Below are 17,991 nucleotides of genomic sequence, written 5' to 3'. Positions count from 1 at the left end.
TTTTCCATTAAGAAGGCAAAAAAGACCTTGAAAACTAGTACAAGTTCATCGTAGAGAAAATGGTAAGTATCCCCACCTGCCAGGGCCATAAACAAACAAATTAGTCTTCTTTCCCTAAGATGCATCTCAGGTGAGAGCTTGAGGGAAGAAGATAGATTTGTTCTGGTTCCAAGGGTAGAGGGAATGACCAAATTCCAACATTAAGATAGAACCCAAATACTCAAGAGGCCTGGGCCTCCTACTTCTTAACGGTTGCTAACATAGGGTCCCCAGAGAGAAAGGAAAAGAGGTCATCCGAAACTCAGAGGCAAATATCTCAATATCTCATCATGGGCAACAATACTGGCAACTTAGGTGTCTCCTTTTTTATTTGCCATGGGTCTCTTTACTATAGCAAGGCAGGTAGGCTCTGTCATGATCAGTACGTAGTAATACTGCTCCAGAGAGCCAGGTTTTACTGAGAAACAGCAGGTTATGATTTTTTGGTTCAAGAACATAACAGGCTAGAGTCCAGATATCTGCCTAATGGAATCTGCCCTTGATATAAGATGAGTTATGAAGATCTGTATCCAATTAATTAATATGAAAGAGATCCAATTAATTAATACAAAACTCAGAACTGGGTAGGCGAAAGAAGAATTGAGTGGCCTCGTGGAATTTTCAGCATTTACAATCTTCCTCATGAAAGAATAAAGCCATGTATGTGGCACCTTTCCACTATGTGCTAAAACATACAGCCTCTGAGGGACCAGGCATTATGGGCTGAGGCTATATACTACTTAATGAGGCAAATAGCCATTTACCCAAAGCCCACCTCTCTACCTACAAAAGGAAGGTCACTAGCTCTGAAAGTATATGTGAAGACCAGGAGAAGCTGAAGAAGGTGGAGGCAGGAGAGGAGAATCAGGGTGGGATGATGCTGGGTGGCCTGGTGGTGTTTCCTTGAGTCACCTTGGTCTTGAGACTATGAGGCAGACCAGGGAAGGAAAAAAAAAATGGGAAAACATACAAGCAAGCAAACAGACCTGAGAGTGTTAAAGAAGGTGGTCAGGTGGGAAAGGGACTCACTTCATTCAAGATTTCTAGGGGCACCCCAAACTGACTCTTAGAAACAGTTTCAGTCTGGTGCCAATGAAACCCTTAAGACCAACAGGTCAGTCTCCAAAAGGTATCCAACTCTCATGTGAGACATAAATTTTCACGCTGCTCACATTACTAGTTTTTTGTAATGCTGGAGTTACTCAAGAAACCACCTCTGAAATATAGAATCCTAAGATGGAAGAGGCAGGAACATAAAAATATACCCCAGTAGAGAAGAAAAACCACAAACTAAGTCATAGAGATACCAGATCTCAGTTTCATCAATGGCAACAGCCAAAGAAATGAATGTCTGAGGAGGTTCAAACTAGTCAAACTAGCTTTAATCATCTGGACACAGTTTGTAGCGTCATCTCTGTATAGCTTAGCCAGGTAAGCTGCAAAGCCCTTCCCAGGAGACAAACACATTCTACTTCTTTAGAGTGTCAGGCTGCGGGCCTGAATGGTTGGTTCCACTTCCAAAGCCCTACACCTCCCACCCCCAAATCCATTGGAAAGTACATCTTTCCCTGTTCCATTTCAAAAGCAGTTTTAGACAATAAGAGAAAATTTCAGGAAGCAGAGTTTCACAACAAGCTCTCCTTTTCTGAGACAGTGCCAGTCTAGAGGGAACCTCCCAGGAAACTGTTCAGTTAAAGAACAAGTAAAACTATGGATCCCAGTGGGGCTGGCCCTCACTTCCTGGGCAAAGGTTACTTGGGTTACAAAGATGGCAAAAACAATGTCTGACAAACACCAGAGCTGCTGAGGAAATAATGGAGGCACATTCCTCTTGGAACCAGAAAGTGTTAAAACACACGTGAATATTCAAGGAAGAAAGGGGTCTTCAGTAAGGAAGGAGACTCCCAGTAAGCACAGGCATAGCTAAGTTCTTGGTGTAGCTTGCCAAAGCCATAACATTCCTTCCTTCCTAGTCATTTTATAAAGAAGGCAGTGATAGTGATGGTCAAGGCTGGGAACCCAGGCCATGTTAATTCAGTGGCTTCCAAAAGGCCTCACCTGGGGAAGGGCCAAAGCTGAGAAAGGCAGCTGCTGAAATTTATTCCAGAAAACCCCAGGGAACAAGGAGTCTGGAATCCCTGGACTAACTCCTGAACTTGGACAAGAGACAAATGGCCATTGCTGAGGATTCCAAGTCAATGGGGAAAGATGCAGAAGATGCACTGGGAAGGATTACCCCACAGCTTTCCTTCCTCAGCCTGTCCTTTGTGGCTTTCACAGCCCTCGGGGCAGTAACCACACTCTGGGCCAAGGCAACAGGCACAGGATTCTAGATTTTAATAAATAAATAACCTAACATATAGGGTGAGCACGGCGGGCAGCTGATTGGAGAAGCAGTTTGCTGGGTTCTTTCCTGTATAGGAGTGGAGAAAAGACTTGGAGTTCTATTCCTTAAAATTTCTTCTGGCTTGAATTACAGGAACTTAATACCTAGAGGGAGAAAGAAAGATGAGACTGTGATGTTATCAGTTTGGGAGAATGCTGGGACATGAAGAGCCCACCTAAAGGGATAGAGCAGCAAGGAGGCAGGGACTTCTCTGGAGTGTATGATGAGGGCAGATACTTGGTGATGCCCAGTATTTCTCCATAAAGAGGTAAAAATTGTATCAAGAAGATGAAATGGAGAAAGGCAAATTCAGAAAAGGGAACACTATTTAATGTCTGAAGAAGGCCTCAAAGAATCCCTTGGGGGTGGCAATGAAGGGGAGTAGGTTTCTTTTTCTGAGTTCACGTAAATGTGAAAGATGCAAAGACCAATTCCAGTGTAGAAAGCTCTTTTCTACCCGGGCTTCCCTGTCTTCTGGCGGGGGCGGGGGGGGGGCAGGCAAGGCACCTGTAATAATTAGGCTTGAAGGGCCCATTCTTGTTGAGTCCCAGATACTTGGCCTGTTCATCCGTCAGCTCTGTCAGGTGGGCATCAAAGGTGGGCAGGTGTAGGCTCGCCACATACTCATCTGGAAGAGACACAGAAGCCCTGGTATAAACATTCATACCTCTTGTCTTGCTGTTCTCTCCAGGCTAGGCCTTAAAAAGTTGGAAGACACCTTCTAATTCCCAGAACTGAAAGAAAAATGCTCAACTGGTTCATGGGCCCAGAATTCTACGGAGTAGCTGCTTCGGTTTCCAGCCAAGTATTTTTTAAAGTCCAAACATTTCTTTCTTGCTAGCTGTCTCGTCCTTGAAGCTTCCCTCTCCCCAGAAGGGTAAGGGAAATGTGAAAGAAGCAATAGTCCTTAGTGTCTAAAAGAAAGGATAGGATAGAAGGGGACTAAAAAATGGGAAACTCAAACTTTACTTCTACCTTAAACTCTGTACTTTGGGTTACTCAGAAAAATGAACACCTGAGGATGTTGGAAAGGAATATCTAATAATGATATTACACTGTTTGCTTTGCTTTTAGGATCCTTAGTTTTTATGGGTTTCTATTTACATTCTATTACTTGAATACATATTATTCAGAATTTTATGTAATTTTCCAAGTACTTGTTTGGTCTTCCTAACTTCATTATACATTCAGTCAAAACATTGACTGTCCTATTTTTTTTATATCCTCCCAAAGGATATATTAAAGGGAAAATATGTCAACTTCTAACAGTCGCTATGCATCTCAGGCTAAAGCAAAGCAAACTAGAAGCTGATTTATTCCCTGATCTTTGCCTCAGGAGTTTATAAACACACTCTAGCAGTTCAGGTGCTTGAGGCAGGTTCTTTAAAAATTCAAGACAGTTTAATGTTTCTCTTATATGAAACACCCACATAACTAGTCTTAACAGAAGCTATTCAGTCCTTCCTTTGGCCTGGGACAATGAGGTCCATGTGAGAAGATGTAGTATGAGAAGTCTTCTTGGTCTGAGGAGAATCTAAAAGGGGCTATGTAGCCTAGAAATGGAGTAAGTCAGATGTCACAAGGTAGAAGATGAGTCCTCTTTGTTAGGGGAAGATTTTTTTTCTCCTTTGAGACTTGCATATAAGATACTTTAAGACAGAAAATCCTTAAAATTCACAGACAGGTACACCAAATCATAGCAAAATGTAATGACTTCAATAGGGCAACTCACATGGAAAATGTGATAAATCAATTAGGAAGGGAACCTAGGAATCCTAGCTCCTACTCTGCAAGATACAGACATCATTTTTCCCCCCATCCATAAGAAATTTAGTGCCATGAAGTTCATTTAGCTCTGACTCTGAACTACCTTGGTAAGGATGGGGATGGAAGAGCACATGCTTACCCATTTTCTTGGGCAACAGGTAGACATCCTGCTTATAACGACCCTCAGGAGCATTGTAAAGCTCTATCAAGGCAAGAGCCTAGAAAAGCAGAGAGATGGATGCTGACGTGCCATATCAAGTGAAACACTGATGGTCTAATGAATGACCCTCTCCAGCCCACTGCTTTCCCATCTGGTGGCCCTACCTGAGTAGTAGCGGTGATTGAGAGCACAAATGTAGGCACTGTGGAGCAGCTTAGGTTCAGCAGACGGCCCTAGAGAGCAAGGGTTAAGACACAGATGGGTTAGGACAAAGTCTCTAGCCTTTCAGGAGTGAGGGACGAGCATAACTGCCATTTTCCAAATACCTCCCAACTACCATTGCTAGATTAAAAAGCAGGTGTTCAATAAATAGAAATGAACTGACTGACATTTAAGTGAAATTTAAAAATTCTGGAAAATATGATGGAAAGTAATAGATAAAAGATCTCTGGGATTATGTCAAAAAGGATAGAGATAGTCACATGATACTGAGGCTTATGCCAAGGAAGGGCATATTTCTCTTGAATTTTCTACTTTCTGCAACAGAATATCCTCCTCCTGAGATACTGGCATTCCTTTGAAAGATTGTTGTAAACAAGGATGTAGTCAAATCCAAGGGCAACCTCTCCATGTTGTCAGAGGAGATACTTTTGGATTTAGGAAGCAGTGATGATTTCTGTGCTTCTTCCTTAGTCTGGTTCTCCTGAATTCAAGAGTAGCCTCGTATTTCTACTGGGTGACTCAGAGAATACAAGAGGTAGAGACTACTGGAGAATGCTATCCTATCCTATTTTGTTTCCCAGGAAGACTGACCACATTTTTTGCTCAAACACAGTAGCCAAAACCAACTGTGGTGCTTGCTTTTGTCACTAAAATTACTAGATGGGACCTCCCAGGGCAACTGGAACTAAGTCACCAGATAGCTGGCTGATATCAAAGCAATTAATGAATATTTAACAACCTGTCCATCCCTTCCCTGGCACACACTCCTTTCTTGTGAAGAAATAATCCAGTCCCTTTACAGATGCCCTAAAGTATTTGAGAAGGTGGGATAAGGTGGAAAAAGGTAAAGAGAACAGGGAGGATATTCAAACATAAATTTAAGGGTCCCTAGGTGAAGACAGTATTATCTTTCATATTTTCATATTCAGTTTCTTTAATTTAAAAAAAGGAAAGAAAACTGACAGAATATCAAAACTCAAGAAAAGTATTATTATCCTCCTTGTTATTTTGGTATCTTTCTCTGAAGAAGAGAAACTGTCAAGGTCAGAACAGGAGGGCACATCAATATTGCTGTCAGGAATCTAAGACTAGGGAAGAGAAGTTTTCAAGAGAGGAAAAGTGGCCAAACATTGACATGGAAGGCTAAGCGGAATGAAAGTGAAGAATAAGTGTGAGCCAGAAGAAGCCCAGACAGGGAAGTATTAATCACACAACCAATATATAGCTGGGTACCTACTACACATCTGGCTCAATTCAGAGGAAGGGTCACTCAAAAACCTGGAATCTATCACCAAAGACATGACCTTCCCAGAGCTTGCCGAAGGTGGTTTAGTAACCATCAGGAACATCTGCTTTGTGCTTACTGATTAACCCATCCCACAAATGACATTATCTCTTTGTAAGCATCACTCAAAGTGGCACTGGTTCTATCTGTTAATTCTTCCACAGTAATAGTCACTATCTGACTCAATCTGTAGAGTGACAGAGAGAGACAGGATAATTGGTAAAAAGTAAGGAACCAAAATAGTTTCTTAATTGCTGAATGAAAAGACATTTCACAATTAGATATAAAATCCAATGGTAAAGTAGTTGAGCTTGTACCAAAGAAGAGTTGAAAATGTAAGAGAACATGTGGAGGAGGGAACCTGGATATTACAGTCTCTCCTGTCAGGGGTGAATTTCTCTTACCAGTCTCAGGTCTTACCTCTGCCAGCAATACTATCCTCTTGCCATCAGGCCATATTACATGGTCAACTTGGGATCTCACTCGCTCCCAGGTCAGTTCTGGGGTCCGCAGACTCGCCTGGAACACATACAGCAAACATATCATCAGCCATGACTTGTCCCACTTCATGGACGGAAAGATGTTGAAGGGAGCCATTTCAAATAGCAAGTTGAAAGGAGCAACCAACATGCCAGATGGAGAATACCTGTCCCAGGTTGGTTAGGACTGTTCCATGTCAGGGAATTTAATCTTAAGGCCCAGCCGGGGAGGGATCACTCAGGATGTCATTCCAAAACATAAAGTGTTTGCCCACTCTCTGCTGAGCACAGTAAAAGGTGCTATGGGAAATACAAAAGAAACCACACACATGGTTTCTGCCTTCAAAAAGCTCCTACTTTAGCTGGGGACACAAAACAATGCATATGTGAGGGGGAAAAGCCTTCAAAAATACTTATAAAGCAACATGCAAACAAGTGCAAATTAATACAGAACAAACAGAATACGTAAGTGCTGAAGAGAAACAGAAAAAAGGAGGATCAGAGCTAAGTGGGATTTGTTAGAGAAGGCTGGTTGTCCTAAATATAGCATACTGGGGCCCAAGGTTCTGCCTTCATGTCCTCGTGTCCCAGGTTCCACCTTCTCAATGACCGTGGTTCACCCTAAAGTTACAGAAGCTTTGTGACCTAAGTGCAAATGTGAGGAGGTAGGCTTTAGAGAAATGTTTAAGGGCAGAGTAAAGCTTCCAACAGCTCACCCTCCTTCCATTTCTGTATATATTCCGAGAACAAGAGAAGAAATGTTAAGTTTATTAACAGCAGCAATCAAGTAACAGTCACAGGGTTTAGACTTAAGATAACAACTTCCTTCTTCCAATAGGCCATGCCTAAAATAGAAAAGGAGTCCATATTCTGAAACCATCCATTGGCTCAGTTGGTTAAAATTGAGAGGTTCTGTCAAACAGTAGTTTTCAGACAAACAGAGAAACACTTTAGTTATATAATGATCATTTGCTGAGTACATCCTATATTCCAGGCAATGCAGTAAAGGACACTATTACAGATGAGAATGTGGACTCCTCGACTAGACTGTGAGCTCTTTATGGACAAGGACTGTATCAACTTTTCCTTACCAATCAGTGGGAAAGACAGATATAATTATATTTCAGTATATTTAGGACTACATTAATGATCTAGACCATTTTTTAGACCATTTCTTTATTAGGCAATGAGAAATATAAAATGTCTTGAGATGTCAAGTTTCATAATTTAGTACAATCTTTATCTAAAGAGCAATTTTGTAGTAGCTAATGAAATTTTGTATGTACCTAATCTCTGACAATTAGCTTCATCTTTAGAGCTCCATCCTATAGAAATACTTGCTCAAGTTCAGAAATATAAGTGCCCAAGAATGTTCAATCCAGTGTTATTTATAATAGCAAAAAATGTAATTTAATAAGGGAATGGCTAAGTAAATCCAGATAATCTCATACAATGGAATATTAGGAAATTCTTATATAAAAAAGTAGATCTATGTGTGTTAACATGAAAACCATTCATCATTGTTACATGAAAAAATAAAGTTGCAGAACAGTATACTAGTACCCCAATTCTGTAAATGTTTTACTTCTTTCCTTAAACATATTTATCTTGCTCAAATTTTTATACTAAGTAAATATTAAAGTTAGAATTCAACTTTTTTTTTTTATAAATAAACACTGTAAATAGAGGTTAAAAAGAATTTGAGCGAACAGACCACTTTGGGAAGTTAAGGATATACAAGGTAAATCCCTTAGCCTTTAGAAATAACAACATGGAGGGCAATAACCATGTAGAGCCAAAAGATAGTGTTTGGTGACACTGGTATTTTTTTTTATGGAGATGATGGACTTTAAAGTAGTTCAAGTTCTTAGTGTATCATACTCTTTTTTTTTTTTTTTAAAGATTTTATTTATTTACTTGTCAGAGAGAGAGAGAGAGAGCACAGGCAGACAGAGTGGCAGAGGGAGAAGCAGGCTCCCCGAGGAGCAAGGAGCCCGATGCGGGACTTGATCCCAGGACGCTGGGATCATGACCTGAGCCGAAGGCAGCCGCTTAACCAACTGAGCCACCCAGGCGTCCCAGTGTATCATACTCTTAATCTTCCAGAGGACATGCAATCTTGGTGATTGGGAGTAAAGAGGTGACATCATGATACTTTTATCATGGAGTCTCCTGTTTTAGGAAGTCTTCCCTGGGAGAAAAAGATACTGTGGAATCAAAGAAGGGACACTTTGTGAGCATCATAAAATGACCTATGCTTTGTTGGAGCACTGGAATGGCTGCGGTGCTAGCAAAAGACATGAGGTCAATTAAAACAGGGTTTGAAGAGAAACTAAGTTACATTATCTCTAGCACTGTCCAGGCAGCTTCTATAACCTAGTAAGTTTATTGGACAGTTACACTCCTTGAAAGAAGGACTTCCTATGACCAGCAGAGTGTTATAAGAGTTTCCACCTAGAGGGAAACTGGGTGACTCAGTGGGTTAAAACCTCTGCCTTCCGCTCAGGTCATGATCCCAGGGTCCTAGGATCGAGCCCCGCTTCGGGCTCTCTGCTCAGCAGGGAGCCTGCTTCCCTTCTTCTCTCTCTGCCTACCTGTGATCTCTGTCTGTCAAATAAATAAATAAAATCTTTAAAAAAAAAAAAAAGAATTTCTCTTAAAGGGGGTGCCTCGGTGGCTCAGTCAGTTAAGCGCCTGATCCTTGATTTTGGCTCAGGTCATGATCTCAGGGTCATAAGATTGAGCCCCAAATCCAGCTCCACACGGAGTCTGCTTGAGATTCTTTCTCCCTCTGCCCCCCCCCCCCACGGTACACATATCCTCTCTCTCTCTCAACAAAATAAATGAATCTTAAAAAAAAATTTCTCTAAAAACATCCCAATGTCTTTTCTGTTGATTTATAATCACTAAGCAATCTACCAGGAAAAAGGTTCCTTATGGAGACTATGTTCCCAAACAAGGTATACATCTCACAGTAAATTATTAGCTTGCACAAACTCTTAGTATATGATTGTGGACAGTGCATATCAGTTTTTTTTTCAGGGAGAACAACCGTGGTTCTAGTCCTGCAAAGTGCAGAATCAATAGCAAGTCTCAGGTTCTAATTCTTTCTGGTAAAAACTTTTAAAGTATGTGTACATAATGGTTTAGCCACTTGAATTGTGAAGCTTACAATCACACCGGCCATCTAGGTGATGCAATATGGGTAAGCAAGTCTGTTTTCAAGAGAAAAGGAAACATGTGAAAGAAAGACATCGCCAAAAGGCAGCTCAGAGCACAAACCCTATCACAGGTTTGCTAGTGTTACAGCATTAATATCTCTCAGAAAAAATGCAGTTTTCTAAATGACCAACTGTTTTGATGAGCGGTTCCTTCCTAGAAATGCAGCAGTCAACATCTCAAGGTTAGATAAAACTATAAATTCACACACACACACACACACACACACCCAACCCCCCAAAATAAAAACCCTTACATTTTTGATTGCTAAAAATATATGGAAAAATATACTGAATCACTCTCCTTTACTGTTTCACTGAGATAACTTATAGAGACTTTCTTCTCTTTTCACTCTCTACATCCAAGCCATTTAGCAAATCCCAACTGTCCTACCTTCACAACACATCATCTCCACGGCTTATCCATGTCATCTGAGCTACCACTCTCTATCACTGGAAATATGGAAAGGGCCTCCTATTATTGTCCCTATCACTACTCAAGTCCAGAAGTGTTTTCTTTATATCACAGCCAGAGTAATCTGTTAAAACAAACCAGATTTTGTCAGTCACCTGGTCAAAACTTTCCCATTGGAATGGCTTCCTTTTTTTTTTTTTTTTTTTTTTTTTAAGTAATCTCTATACCCAACGTGGGGCTCAAACTCATGACTGAAATCAAGAGTCGCATGCTCTACTGACTGAGCCAGCCGGGCACCCGTGGAATGGCTTCCAACAGCTTCCCCGGTAACCAGAAAAAAATCTGAAGTCCTTTTGTGACCTACAAAGAACTACATAACCCACTACCCTCCTTCAGCTGCCGCTGTTCTCATCCCTGTGCCCATTCTGTTCCTGCCACAATGTCCTCTTTTCTATTCCTCAAACATCAAGCATTTTCTACCTCAGCATCTTTTACACACCATTCTCCCTGAGTAAAATGCTTGGATGGCTTATTCCTTCAATTCATTCAGGTTTTTGTTCAAATGTTATCTCATTTGAGACCTTTGAGAAGGTCTCAAAGAGACCTTCTTTGATCACCTTAGCTAAAATATCATTCTCAATGTCCCCACCTTGCTGTTTTTCTTCAATCCTAGGCACTAACTGATGAAACTATCTGTTTATTGTCTGTGTCCTGCACTAGAATCTAAGTGCCACAAGAGCAGGGACGTTCTTCACTATTTCTTCAGCCAATAAATACTCAGCACAGAACAGAGCAATTATTCAATACAAATTAAACAGTGAATGAACATTGTGGTTTCACTTATTAGTTGAGTTTGCTATTTCCTTAAATTTCATTTTCTATGTCCTGTGACACTACCATCAAAGGTTGAGTAACTTAACTTTTCTGAAGCCTTCTGAGCCTCTCCCTTTCTGGACCATTTAGTTTAGTCATATACCTTCTGCTAAGAAGAGCACAAAGAGGGGCACCTGGGTGGCTCAGTGGGTTGAAGCCTCTGCCTTCGGCTCAGGTCACGATCTCAGGGTCCTGGGATCGAGCCCCGCATCCGGCTCTCTGCTCAGCGGGGAGCCTGCTTCCCCCCTCCCTCTCTGCCTGCCTTTCTGCCTACTTGTGATCTCTGTCTGTCAAATAAATAAATAAAATCTTAAAAAAAAAAAAAAGAGCACAAAGAGAATTAAGACATGTCCCTTGGCTAGTGTCGGTGCTAGATACCAGGAGCTACCTAGAATACCTGCAAAACTAGGTCTATCTAGTACCAACATAGCAGCCAGGGTGATCCTTTTGCTTTTAAAATAAAAGTCATCCTTTTAAAATGGAAGTCATACTATTATAAATCTGACAATGGTACCCTATTTCTCTCAGAATATAATCAGGAGTTCTTATAATGGCCTCTGAGACCCCATAAGATCTGGTCCATTCCTTCTTTGACCTCACCTTCCACTCTTAATCTGCCCCATACTCATTCTGCTCCAACCACACTGGTCTCGTTGTTGATCCTCAAACAGACTAGGCACACTCTTGCCTCAGGGCATTTGCTTTGGCTGTTCACAAAATGTTCTTCACCTAAAAATCCACATGGCTACTCAAGTTCCTCCAAAATGCACGCTCTTTGAGGGCAGGAATTTTTGCCTGTTCTGTTCATTGACTCCACGAATCTAGAACAGCACTTGGCATACAGCAATCACACAATAAATATTTATGACTGAAGGTATAATGTCCTGGCCTTTATCCTGGGATTACTTATGTCTGGATGGCTTTAGAGGAGAGAGAGCCATCACAAATCGAAGCTTACCTAGAAATCATGAGGAGGCAATAGTACAATGTACAGGAAACCAAAACAAAACAAAAACTGGACAAGAAGTAAAAAAAAGCCTGAATTTTGTGCTCCCATTTAATTTTTGAATCACTGACTGAACAATGGACTTAAGTTCTAGTTTTCTGATTGAAAATCAGGGAAAAGAATAATGCCTGTGGGACAGTCAAGAGGACGAAATGAGATAAGGTAAAAATATAAAAATTACATGATTATATTTGGAATTGTTTTTATTTAAGAGCTGGAGGGTTTAGGAAAGAAAACTCCTTCCCCCTTCTCTTACTCAGAAGATTTCTCTTTAGATATCAGAGCATGACTAGTTTCCTTAAGTTTTTCCTGTTTTGGGGCTCTCTAAGCAGATTAATTGAGAAAAGGATAATCATGTGCTAGATAGTTTTAGAAATACTAATATCTTTGACTATTTAGTAAAAGGGCAGTATGTCACATAAATGAAACTTAACAACAACAAAAGAACCATTCAGTATTTAAATTTCAATATTGAAAAAAGAAATTACTCAAAATTATTCATTGTAAGCAAAATAACCTGATAAGACAAGAGTAATGGAGCCATGCCACTCAGAAACCTCAAGGGTAGGAACAGGCTTTGCTAGGTTGTTTTTCCAGCTATTTTTAATAACAGAGGAATAGAGCAGAGTTAAAAAGAGAAACCATTTAAAATAGATATTATCCAACAGACTCTCAATATATCAACTGATCCTTACCTGGCAGTGCTGAAGCTCAATCAGAGCAGCCCTCAGGGCAGATGAAAGCATGCTTTGCTTGAGCCATTTACCCAGAGAGAAATACAGCTGAGCCAGAAAAATGCCATGAAAATTTAAAACCAGAGTGAAAGTCACACTGCAAGATACTTTGGTAAGTCTGAAAAGAAAGAAATAACGCTTCTCTTAACTATTACTTGGGTGATGTAGTAGGACCGAATGTTATGTTGGATTGGATAATTTTAGGGTGAATATAATCAAATCAGAGAACCAAAGTGAGAGATAAAATGGCTTAGAGTTTAAGCAGGTATCAAGCTGGGTGGAAGAAAATAATCTTTTGAAATGACTGAGATGAAGAAGCTTTATGGTATCCACAAGCACAGGTCATAGGGCTAGTAAGTGAACAGACTGAGGACAGCTCTGCTAGGACAGTCATGTTTAGGATGGCTGGTGACTCTTCTCTTTCCTCTTCCAGTTTATATTTCTTGGGAATGAGAGAAAAAAAAGCCCCCAGTAACGAGTTTCTTAATCTTACCACATCAATCTCTGTGTTGGAATGTCCCATGTTACAAACGATACAGCTATTCTTCATACGGTCCAAGTGCTCTCTGGTTACCACATTCTTGTTACCTTAAAAATAGAAGAGATATCCACACGAAAAGAAATGAAGTTGGACCCCTACCTCACACCATATATGAAATTTTACTTGACCTATATGTAAGAACTAAAACTATAAAACTCTCAGTAGAACAAAGGAATAAATCTTTGTGGTCTTGGGTTAGGCAACAGTTTCTTAGATATAACACCTAAAGTACAAGCCACCAAAGAAAAAATAAACTTGTGCTGCAAATGATATCATTAAGAAACTGAAAAGACAACACACAAATGGGACAAAATATTTATAAAGCATATAACTGGTAAGGGACTTGTATCTAAAATTTATTAAGAACTCTTACAACTCAATAATAAAAAGGCAACCAACCCAAATAAAAAATGAGCAAAGGATCTGAACAGACATTTCTCAAAAGAAGTACAAAAGAAAATGTGTCAATATGCACATGAAAAGATGTTCAACATTATTACTCATTATAGGAGTGCAAGTAAAAAACCACAATGAGGGGTGTTGTGGCTCAGTCTGTGGAGTGTGTGACTCTGGATCTTGAGGTTGTGAGTTTGAGCCCCATACTGGGTGTAGAGATTACTTGGATAAAAATACTTAAAAAACAAAACCACAATAAAACACCATTTCACACCTACTAGGATGGCTATAGTAAAAACAACAGATAATAACAAGTGTTGGCAAGGATGTGGAGAAATTGTAACCCCCATGCATTCTCAGTGGGAGTGTAATGGTGCCACCTATTTGGAAAAGCTTGGCAATTCCTCAAAATATTAAAAGTAGAGTTATCATCATATGATCCAGCAATTCCTAGGTATATACAGGCAGGTAAATATTCACGAGGATGGAAAAAATGTCTGCAGGAAAACATAGTACACAATGTTCATAGTAACATTATTCAAAATAGCCAAAAAGTGAAAACAACCCAAATGCCCACCAACCAATGAACTGATAAACAAAATGTTGTATATCCTTAAAATGGAATATAATTCACCAATAAAAAGGAACGAAATATCAACACATACTATCATATGGATGAAACTCGAAAACACTATGCTAAGTTAAAAAAAAGCTAGTCATAAGAGATCACATACTGTATGATTCCATTGATATGAAATAGACAAATCTATAAAAACAGAGAAATTAATGGTTGCATAGGGCTCAAGAAAGGTAGAGTGAAAGAATGCGGACTGACTACTAATGGTATGAGATTTCTTTTGGGGGGTGGTGTAGTTTCTGGAATCAGACATTCTACAACTTCACTAAAAAACCACTGAACTATATACTTTAAAGGGTAAATTTTATGGTATGTGAATTATCTCAATAAAAAAATTAGATTGTGGTGATGGTTGTATTACCCTGTGAATTTGCTAGAAAATACTGAAAGGTACACTTAAAATAAGTGAAATGTATGGTTTCTGAATCATATCTCAATAAAGCTATAAAAAAAGACATAAGTGGGTTGATGTGAAGCCAGAACAGTTTCTTATGGTCCCTCTTCTCTGCCCCCATCTCACCCTGAGGCTACAAATATATTTTTATTCTTAAATATTCTCATTTTCCTCCTCTAAAATATAATTACAAATAAAAACCAGTGTTCTAGCATTTATGGTCCCACCATAAAGACAAAGTATCTCAGCCCAAGGAAACTAGCCATTTCTGCATATTTCTCTCTAAAACTCCAATTTACCTCCTTGGGAATTAATACAACTACCTTTCCCACTTTCTCTAACTATGAATTTTGCTGTAGGCCTGCTTTAATTACAGAGACTAGAGAGAAATATACTTTACTTTTGGAAGTAAAATAAAAAATCAAATTTACAAATATAAGATCTGGTTTCCCAAATAAAACTTATCTCTAGCCATCTTCGTGGTAATTACAGAACAGTTAAAGAGAAACTTTCCTCTAGGGATGACCTAGATGGTATATACTTTTGGTCAGAGTTCTAAAGAGGTGGAAAGAATGTGAAAGACTGACTGGTTTTGTAGACCTCTGTATCTGGCTTTTCGAGTTTTGGTTTATTCAGAACATTTCTGGTCATTTTTCACTTGTTCCATGAAAGCATTCCCAAGTGCCATTCCACTGTACGTGTCAAAATCATACCTGTACAGGTAATAACAATATCCACTTGCCGGATGACCTCATTTAATTTCACCAGTCGAAATCCATCCATACTGTAAAAATAAAGCACGATCAATTAACAAAGGCAATTGGGAGGCTTTTGCCACAGAACCTCAAAAGCTATCACTAAGTTCCTTCAGTACCTACAATGTCATTTCTTGATATAGCTAGATTATTCTTAGCAGGGAAAAATTCAAACCATCTCCTTAAGTTCATACAGGACAGAAGTAAAGGTTTCTTTGCATCACTGCAACTTAATTCTTCCTGAAAACAGAGACCCAGGGGTTACCATGAGATTCCTAAACTGAGTTCGTAGAAAGTGCAATTTAGCCACTGAATCCTACCCCATTGAAACTACTCTCCCCAAGATCATCAACAATCTTCTGGATAACAAATAAATAAATAAACAAATCTTAGACTCTTACATCACTTAATTTCCTGCATTAAACATTATTTACCTTCTTAAAACTATACTCCTTAGAGTCCATGATACTGTTCTCTCCTGGTTTTCCTCCCACTTTTCTGATTATTCCTTTTCAGTCTTACTTGGTCTTTAAAAGCTGGTACTCTGTACATTTCTGCCCTGACTCTTCTTTATTCTTTCAGTATTTATCCATACCCTTCCCTTGGCTGCAAATGACTCTTCTTGATGGCTGATTTGCACAAATCTATCTTTAGGTTAGTGCTCTCTGAAGCTTCAGAGCCTTGGATCAAATTATGTATTGGATAGCTTCTCCTGGATGTCCCATAAGAATATCAAATTTATTGGGTTTGAACAAAACCTCATTATCTTTTCTGTACTCCTAAACCCTATTTCCTCTTTTGTATTTTCTTCTTGATCAACAGCATTACTGTTCACCCAAGTGTATGAGCCAGATAAACTAGAATGTCCTCTTCTCCCCAATTGAAGTTGTCACCAAATCTGGTTGTTTTTCCTTAACTCTTTAAAATCTGAATCGGTACCCTGCTCTCCATACATGCTGGTCTTGTGTATGCTCGGGTCTTATTACCTCTTGCCTGGATTCCTACAGTGGCCCCTGGCCCGATGTCATCATCTCTAGGTTTATGTCTCTCTAATTTACTTTGCAGAGTAATTTCCCTACATGCAATTTAGATCAAGACACTTCCTTGCTTGAAATATTTCAGTGAGATTGCCTGTTCTCAGGATAAGACCTAATGTTTATCAGATACATGATCATTTTCACATAGGATTCCTACCTTAGATATTACCACTCTCCCAAATTTATCCTCTCTGCCTGCTACATTAAAGTATTTCGATCTTCTTAAATGTGCCACGTTCTCTCCTTCCTCAGTGGCTATGCTCCTTGTGACATGTTCCTTATACCTGGAACTTACGTCCAAACTAAGACATGACTTATACAAGTTTCAAGACTCAGCTCTATTGACATCTCTTCCTACCCTGCCTCTTTGTTCTTTAGTTAGGTGCTTCTCCTTTGGCTCCTATAGGACTATGTACTGTTTACCCCCATCAGAGCACTTATTCCACTCACAGTGTTTTTTTGTGTACTTCTAAAAGCAGGACCTTGCCTCATTCATATATTCATCTTATTCATCCTAAGCACAGAGCACAATACCTATTATATAGTAAGTGATCAGTTCATGTCTATAAGAGAATCTGAATCAATGTCTCAATCAGTATTAAAACATGTTAATGAACCCTGATTCAGAGAAAGCCAACAAATCTACTGGGGAAATTATGGATGAGACAGGAACTATTTTTTAACCTTTAATTTAGAAATAGTTTCAAACTTAAGAATTATAAAAATAGTACAAACCCCCCTATACCCTTCACTCAGAGACAGCAGATTTTATTTGGATTTGCCTGATGTTTCCTCCTGAGGAGATTCAGGTCATACATTTAGGAAAAGAGTATCACAGAAGTGTTCTCGGTACATCACATCAGAAAGGATCTGATGCCAACTTATTTCTTTTTTGATCACTGTTTTCAAAGGGAGAGGGTTGTGGTGCCTGGATAGCTCAGCTGGTGGAACATGCAACTCTTGATCTTGGGGTCATGAGCTCAAGCCTCACATTGGGCATAGAGCTTACTTAAAAAAAAAAAAAGGGGGAGGATTATATATGGAGAAGGTAAGGAGTTACTTGTTCTTTGGCTCAAGTCATTCCCTCTAATGATTTCCACAGGAATTCAAAATTTTAGTTTCTCTGATAATCTCTGCTTTCTTGGAGAGAGCTACTTGATCTTTGGAAGAGGGAAGCTTATGGTTAACAGCAGCATCTCTCAGGATCTGGGCCCCTCTAAGATAAAATGTGGCATTTTATCACCATTCTTTGGTGACAGTTACAAGATCCCAATAGATGGTGGCACAAAGGAAAAAGCAAGTTTCATTTTGCATGCTTACCAGGCTTGAAGAGCACAGATGGGGTCAATCTCAGTTACATACACAATAGAGCCCATGGCTTTTAGGGCAGCACAGCACCCCTTCCCCACCTGAAGAGGGGAGAGAGTACAATAATAAGGAAAGTCAGTGAGAAAACAACATCTCAAAGCTTCTGGTGAACTGTATCCCATTTTCCGCCCCCAAAAGCAATTTCACTGAATAGACTCATGCTTGGGGAAAAACAAGAAAAAACAAATAAATGAATGCGGTTCATAAACAAACTCCTAACTCCCGTTCAGCACGTGCATGTACATAAGAACACCCACACTCACGATTTATAATCAAAAC

General features: G+C 39.6%; 1 protein-coding gene across 2 annotated transcripts in view; it reads right to left on the bottom strand.

Annotated features, from left to right (window-relative positions):
* Positions 1-1,402: 1,402 nt before the first annotated feature.
* AHCYL2 (adenosylhomocysteinase like 2) overlaps positions 1,403-17,991 on the bottom strand; it is a 161,196-nt gene continuing 144,607 nt past the window's right edge. Inside the window, exons 10-18 of one of the 2 annotated variants that reach the window (XM_080818003.1) lie at positions 17,665-17,753; positions 15,266-15,336; positions 13,078-13,172; positions 6,891-6,959; positions 6,280-6,378; positions 4,517-4,585; positions 4,332-4,410; positions 2,933-3,053; positions 1,403-2,529 (exon numbers count right to left, since the gene is read on the bottom strand). In XM_080818003.1, coding sequence (XP_080674129.1) covers positions 2,523-2,529; positions 2,933-3,053; positions 4,332-4,410; positions 4,517-4,585; positions 6,280-6,378; positions 6,891-6,959; positions 13,078-13,172; positions 15,266-15,336; positions 17,665-17,753 — 699 coding nt within the window. In that variant the 3' untranslated portion in view covers positions 1,403-2,522. The remainder of the gene's footprint in view (positions 2,530-2,932; positions 3,054-4,331; positions 4,411-4,516; positions 4,586-6,279; positions 6,379-6,890; positions 6,960-13,077; positions 13,173-15,265; positions 15,337-17,664; positions 17,754-17,991) is intronic. The other variant, XM_080818004.1, reaches the window with a different exon arrangement.

This window comes from Martes martes (assembly GCF_963455335.1).
Source record: "Martes martes genome assembly, chromosome: 11".
In the NCBI taxonomy this organism is placed as follows: Eukaryota; Metazoa; Chordata; class Mammalia; order Carnivora; family Mustelidae; genus Martes; species Martes martes.
The sequence above is the reverse complement of the archived record's forward strand: the minus strand, read 5'-3'. Positions and strand labels throughout refer to the sequence as shown.